The sequence below is a fragment of the Centruroides sculpturatus genome, unplaced genomic scaffold (assembly GCF_000671375.1).
Source record: "Centruroides sculpturatus isolate CEXI.00-Female unplaced genomic scaffold, Cexi_2.0 scaffold511, whole genome shotgun sequence".
In the NCBI taxonomy this organism is placed as follows: Eukaryota; Metazoa; Arthropoda; class Arachnida; order Scorpiones; family Buthidae; genus Centruroides; species Centruroides sculpturatus.
Genome location: NW_019384727.1, coordinates 258,937 through 266,571, shown reverse-complemented (window position 1 = coordinate 266,571; position 7,635 = coordinate 258,937). Strand labels below are relative to the sequence as shown.

General features: G+C 35.8%; 1 protein-coding gene across 1 annotated transcript in view; it reads right to left on the bottom strand.

Moving 5' to 3' along the window:
• Positions 1-6,650, bottom strand: part of LOC111628135 (G protein-coupled receptor kinase 1-like) — a 213,944-nt gene extending 207,294 nt beyond the window's left edge. The window contains exon 1 of the mRNA XM_023371861.1: positions 6,272-6,650. Coding sequence (XP_023227629.1) covers positions 6,272-6,384 — 113 coding nt within the window. The 5' untranslated portion in view covers positions 6,385-6,650. The remainder of the gene's footprint in view (positions 1-6,271) is intronic.
• Positions 6,651-7,635: the final 985 nt, after the last annotated feature.

Below are 7,635 nucleotides of genomic sequence, written 5' to 3'. Positions count from 1 at the left end.
ACAGGTATATTAAAAAAAAATTGTTTTCTGTGAAACTCTGTATTGTCTGTTAAGCCAGTATAATAAGTCCTGATAATAGTGAATGCTTGTTTATAGACGAAAATTTATAATTTAGTAAGAAAAGGACATTGAGGCATTTTAATTAAGATACAATAGTCATGATTATTATTTTAAAGTTTACATTAGGCTTAACATCGACGAAAATTCAATGCAAAGCAACACGCAATAGAGAAAAATTTCAACATGGGATAGGTTAATATATTTTTTCGTACATAATCGGTTATCTGAAATGTCAATTTCCCAAACAACCCCAGTTCCCAATTGATTCGGATAATCAACGCTCTACTGTATTCATGTATTTTATTTTAATCCAATTTTATTCTTTAATGTTTTCTTTTACATATCATCATATTTTTGTATTATTGAATAATTTTGTAAATTATTCAATAATACAAATTTAAATTAAATTTAAACACATATACAATGTTGTAATTTAAATTTTCCATGTGCATGCAGGTCAAGCAATTTGAAAAAACATTGGTTGATATTTGGGTTCTTTTTCTTTAATTCAAATGTTTTGTTCTCTAAGAATGATTCTGCCTAAAGAGGATAGTTATACACTGTCGCAAGTACACACAAAATGAATTATTTTTACGTAGCATCAACATATAGTGGTGTACATTATCTTTTTCTGGTTGTTAAATGTTAAAGAGAACATTCTTCCAAATAAAATAAAACAAAAAGATTGTCATCTGCCCAATTTAAAAGTGGGATGGAAGCTTTTGTTTACAGGGTTAACAAACACTTTGCTGTTTGTTCACAATTAGAATGGGAGTGAGCACCGGTTTGACTGATGATTTCCCTTTAAAGTAATAGTTTTCCTATCTGACCTTGAAAGACAACACTTCTGTCTCCAATTACAAATAAACACAATGTTAATCTATGAAATCTAAGATAATTTACAGCAAAGTGAAATTTAATGTTTATCTGATCAAATTTCAATAAAATAAACAAAATATGCATTTTCATCAATTCACGTATTTTACACCATTAGAAAGAAGTCAAAATATGGAAATAAAAGATAATTGTAGGAATGCCAATAATTTCACAATTTTGGAATAAAGAATGGAATCAGAGATGCCATGCATACAATACTACTAAGTTAGTCAGCCTCATGTGATATGCAGAGTTAATTAACATTGAGTTTCCTTGCCCCTCAGTTTTCTGGTATTATAAATGATGCTCAAAGTCATCTTTATTTTCCTAATGCATGTATAAATTCTATGTCAAAATGTATGTTTTTGAGTTCAAACACCAATGAGCAACTGGGATAACATAATATAGCAATAAACACATCCACCAATAGTCTAAATTATTTCACATCGAATGTTACTGGAAATAATTGAGTCTCCTTAGTGAATGTGTTTTTGCTATGTCTGATTTTAGTATCACATCTCATGGTATGTTTGTAGTTTGTACTGTACAAGCTGATTGAATTCTCTCAATTGTATCTTCTCTAGTTGTTGGTTCTCTAAATATCCCCACAAATAAAATCAGGCATCACAAATGATCATGAGGACCATTGTACTGGTTCATATAATTCTTTCTTTTTCAATGAACTTCACAAACATTAACAGATGCATGCATGCAGTGTAGCAAACACACAAAAGTTTAAATGTTAACCACTAATAAGTGCTGATTTCAGAAAAATGTTCAGATAAAAGTTTTTTTTATGTAGAATTATAATATGCAATAAAAAATGGAAATTCTCATTTAAGAAAATGAAGATGATCTATTTTTTCACTAATTGTATTGCCATCTATGATGAAACAGTGTAATCTTCAAGAAAACCAACATCTAATATCTTTGGTTTAATGAAGTTTTTTGTAGGATATGCATTTTTTGAATTATTCCAGTGGCTTGATTAAAATGAACCACCCTGTATATAAGTAGTCTGAGTAGATCTAAGCAAGAATATGACAATGAAAAGTCATATTCAGATTTGACATCACAATCCTGAGTGTGCGATTCTATTAATTTATGTATACATAATATTGGGTTGTTCCAAAAATAATCTCATTTTTCACACAAAAAACCAATTTTCTTATATAAATATTTTATTGAATTATATATTGACCATTTTGGTCCAATACCTTTTGCCATCTTTCTGATAGTAGCATGATTCCACACTCATAAAAGTTCTGATCTTTGCTTACCAAAAACTGATCCAAGTGATTTTTGACATCCTCATTTGAAGTAAATGTTTAACCATTTCAAAAATTTTGTAAAAACCAGAACAAGTAATAATCTGAGAGCAATCTAGCAAATATAGTGGATGTGGTAGCACATCCCATCCCAGCTGTAACAGCTTCTGACAAGTTACCAAATTTGTGTGAGGTATGGCCTTATCATGGTGAAATGCTACACCTTTTCTGTTGATCAATTCTGGCCTTTTTTGTTTGATGGTATCACTCAATTTGTCCAGTTGATGACAGTACACTTTCAAATTAAAAACTGAAATTGTCTGGTTGAAGTTAAAAAAAAAATCCTTTAAAATCACCACCAAACAGAGAGCATCACATTTTTTTGATGAATATCGGCTTTCCAAGTGCTTTGAGCCGCTCATCTCTTCTACTTCAAGATTGCTCACATTCAATATTGTAAACAATCCACTTCTCATCACCAGATATGATTCACTTCAAAAGTGGATCATTTTCTTGACAATTGAGAAGCAAATCACAGATGTCAATGCAATGGAGCAAATCTCTTTCTATAAGAACATGTAGAACCCATATGTCAATCCTTGAAACAAAACCAAGTTGTTTCATATGATCATAAATGGTTGAATTCAACAATCTCTTAGCAATTTCTCATATTGTTATTCGACAGACTGCTTCAATCAATATCTTTATTTTGTCTTCATCAGCTTCAGCTGACCTTCCAGAACGTGGTGCATCTTCAATATTGAAATTGCCAGAACAAAATTTTGCAAACCAGTTTCGGCACTGTTGTTCTGTCAACACATCATCTCCATACAGGTTACACAATTTTTTCTTTGCTTGAACAGCATTCTTATCTTTTTGGCAATAAAAAAGCAAAATATGCCAAAAATGCTGCCTTTGATTTTCCATATTTGATGGGACACCAAAAAAACTCAATTGCACAGAATCAAACAAAATTTTTACAAATAAACCTTGAAATGTCATATATGACAATATGGTTTAGAATGAAGTTGGCTGGTTAAAAACTCAACTAATTCCTCTAGTAGTAAAAAAATGAAATTACTTTACGAACAGCCCAATACATTAAGTGATACCATAAAACTAGATACATTGACAAATCCTAATAAAGATATTTTCGTTGAAAGAATAAATGGATTAAATGCTCAGGAACCGAGATGACAAAATAGTGTTCAAATAATCTTTCTCTGAATTACCACATGAACTAAATTATGTTAAAAGTTACAGGATTTTTTTTTTAAATCAATCACTCATTTCATCTGACTGCATGTGTATAAATAAGAAAATCCAAATTCAAACCATAAATTCAGTATATAACATAGTGTAATTTTATTGTCAAAGTGTTAATCTTTTCTGAAATGAATGCAACTGAAGTCACTGACATAATAATCAAGTGCACTTGAAAAACCCAAGTAAAAAGCTTTTGTCATCTTTACATAGATAAAAAGGCAGATTCTATAAAATTATACAAGTTGGCAGGGGCAGAAGGGATATGTGCCCTTAGCACATATCCCTTCTGCCCCTGCCTTTCCATGACCCTGTTTGTACCTTCCAACCAAGGGAGAGGCGATTCTCATAGCTGCCAGCCACGGGATATACAATCTTGCACCGGCCAGATACAGAGACGATCCTTGCACTTGCCAAGAAGGAGAGGCAATCCAAGACAAAGCAATAAATGGAGACTGCTTTTTTTGGTTTTTGCACTTATTTTCCATTAGACACACACAATGCCTTTTTTTTATTTTTCATTCCTAATTTCTGTTAGGCACACTCAATTGAATCAGGGAGCACAAACATCGTCACTTTGATTCCACTGTATATGGAAAATGAAGTCAACAGACTTCTATTTTTTACAGTCCATCAAATTTTGAGATCTAACTCAATTCTATAAGCCCACAGAAGACATGCTATCAACCTTGGGAAATTGCCCGATAAAGTTGCATGATTCGTGGCATATTGCTTCGTCTCATTTCCTCACACTATGATCTCTATCTGGAAAATGAAGTCACAGAGCCACATTTTTGTAACTTTTGTCGATTCCTCGTGGCAAGAAATGGAAAACAGCAAGGTTTTATCAAAACAGACGATCAAATTCCGAGATCAAATGCAATATCGTAACAGAAGACTACAGCCACACAGAAGACTATTTGCTAACGCTCCATCTCAACAAGTTAAATAATATTGTATAATTATTTAACATTACACATAAATTTGAAATTTCAAAGCCTCCAAAAACACCACACATACCCATGTTGGATACAAACACTATCAAGCTAAATTTTGGCCAAACGAAAGACTCGAAAATGTTTCTCTGGTAATTAAAAAGCTAGTTTCCTTAATAGCTGCATTTTATTTTCTTTAATTAAATTATTCAAAATGATAGCTTTATAGAAAAGTTTGAACTATTAAGGAATTCTTTCAAACTATCAATAGCAAATTTAGTTGTTATGTCACCCACTTATATGTAAAGCAAAAATCTGCGAAATAAAAGCTAAGAATTTCATCATGGGGGGACAGTACCGTAGCTTAGCGAAAGTATCGACACCCAAGTAGAAATATTCGGTAACAAACAATAATAGGCATCTAAGGTAACAAAATGATAGCTACTTTACCTTTGCATTTAAGTAGCAATAATTTTTAAGCGCCATCATCCCGTACATGCCGGCAGCTTAAAAATTACTGCAACTTAAATGCAAAGGTAAAGAGTTTAGTAACTACAGTTACCTTAGATGCATAACTAGCATACTTTGCATACGGGATGCTCGCGACCGTTTCGGGTAAATTTTAAATGGATAAATAACACGGTCTTCCGTACGGAGACACCAATTTTGCCGCAAGTAATCACGTCCCCGTGAGAACGGCAGATAATTATTTAACTAAGTAACGAAGTCTCGGGCACACTATCGCCAACAACAAAAGCCGGTATAATTTTAGTATGGCTCGGACGTCCGGCGAAATCCGCCACCCGCAGAAAAATATTTTATTTATAAAATTCTTGCAAAATTTATTTTCTTGCATTTTTATGGGCTTTAGATTTTAGATTTCAATCTTGTCATAATTATATATTTTTTAATAATTTCGAAACCCGAATATCGGTAATTTGAATCCAAACATTACATTCTCATTTACATTAACACTTCTTAGCAAGTCAACGATAACATCAGATCAAAACAGTCGTAACGAAAAAATGAATGAATTTTCCAGTATTTAAGCAAAGTACATCCCTAAATATCGCACGCGTATTACTAAAAACAGTGGTTGGGGGCCGGCGCATCACCGACCAGAATCGAGAAACGCACGCGCCCCAAAATCAAGCGAATCGTCGACGGGCCAAATCGCCATGACGTCGGGTCCTCCCGACATTTCGGGATTCGCATCCCGAGTCTAGTTTTTAAGATGCACGCCGACCGAAAACTTTCGGAATTTTTCCTCATTAATCGCTTACGGACGAAACATTGAAAGGAATCATTTTCATTTTTACTACGTTTAATTCGTATTTTTCTCCAGTAAAGCATTAACGGCACAATTTATATTCATTGGACGTAAAGAAAATACACCGGCAACGACGAAAGTATAAACGAATGTAATACCAACGGGAAGAAGAAAACCTAAGTGGAAAAGTTATTATAAACGATCGTAAATGAATTTACGGAAAGTGGACATTTTCATTATAAATGGAAATGTATCGGACTCGATTTATATTTAAAGAAGAAAACGGTGATTTTTTCCCAATTTAGCGCAAAGGAAGACAGTCGCAGCTTATTTTCCGATTTAACCGATAATTGTGCGAAAACCTTTGGGAAAGACGTCAGACAGAAGTTAAAGGAGCGGTGTCTTTAAACTCCATTCCTTACGCGTCGAACGTTAACGCCGTATTTATAATTACTTTCGTACGTACGAAAACGACCGAAACTGCTACCGACCGAGGCAATAACGATTTTCGAAATATTTTCCGACGGACGAGCACCGAACTAAAAAAAATACCCGGAAGCTAGCGAACTGTGGAAATAAAGACAGGATAAGGTATTTACCTGGGATCTGGCAGTATGATCTTCTTACTGGCTCTGGCAGCAGGTGTCGACTTACTTTTCTCCATCGCCATCAAATAACTGACATCGGCCAGGACAGCCTCCAGATCCGCCATCTTGGGATCTCTTCCTAATTTACTCCGGTTAAGCCTAACTCGTTAAAGTGTACTACGTTATTCTGCTGCACCTATCTTTAAGAATTTGTTGCGTGGTATTCCGATACGACACGTTTCGTACTACTACGTTAATCATCAGGAACGTAACATCACGCACTCTGGTTCAACGACTGTCGCAACCGGATGGACATTTCTGCATCCTATAGTCGCAGTCCGAAGACCGGAATGAGTCCGACTAGCGCCCTCTGTCGACGACGTGCGGAATCGGCCGGCCGGACAAACCTAGCTTTAAAAAGAGTTCCGACCGACATCTTATCTTCCCCGGCAATTTGGCAAAAATTACTTCTCCAAAGGAAATTTCCTTTTACTAAATTTATTTTCCATCCGCCGCTATTTCTTACTCCAAATCGCTTTACACCAAAAACATTAACCGTTAGTTTCCGGGTATTAGTAATTTTAACGCGACGGCTCCTCCACTTTTTTTTTTCTTTTCGGAAAATTGTCGGCGCTATAAAGGTCTTTCGTCGGTCGGATCTTCTCGATTACGTTCCGCCGCGGTCGTAATCGGACGAAACGGACTTTTTTCGCCGGCGACGAACGCATCGTAACTTCTCGATTAGAAACTTCTTAACAAAAGGCGACAATCTCGTTCACTCCCGTCCTTCCATTCCGACCGAAAAGCGCCACTTTAATTTAACCGTGTTTTGCGCCACCAAGTTATAAAATATTTATAAATATTACGCGACCGGAAATCTGCGCGTAACGTCGGTCGGATTCGGACGCTCGGCGGCGAGTTTAATTATTTGGGGTGGGTGAGAGCGAAAACGTCCTTAAAACACTTACGCGGGAGGAGCCCAAACGGCGTTGGACGGAATTAAATTTTTACAAATTTTTCCCCCAATCCTTTGTTCGTAACGATTTACGCAGGAGGAAGGGAAGGACGGACCGAGGATATTGCTTATAAAATGTAAGAGAGCGGAAGACGAGAGGAAATGTTCGATGATTAGTCCGGTTGCGGTAGGTTAGCGGCGACGGATCCGATTACTTTAGGTGTTACGGCGCGTAACCCATGGAACAAAAGCGTCTTTCGTCCACTGGTTTCCGATCGTGGACCGACGTAGAAGAAAAATCCTTTTAAGGCCTACGGTACTTTCGGTCCGTCGTTCCTTCCTCCCGCGGAGGCCATCGACTTTAAAACTGCCGGTACGCCCGGAAGGTTCTTCTTTTCTCTCGGCCGTGGGAAAAACGGAC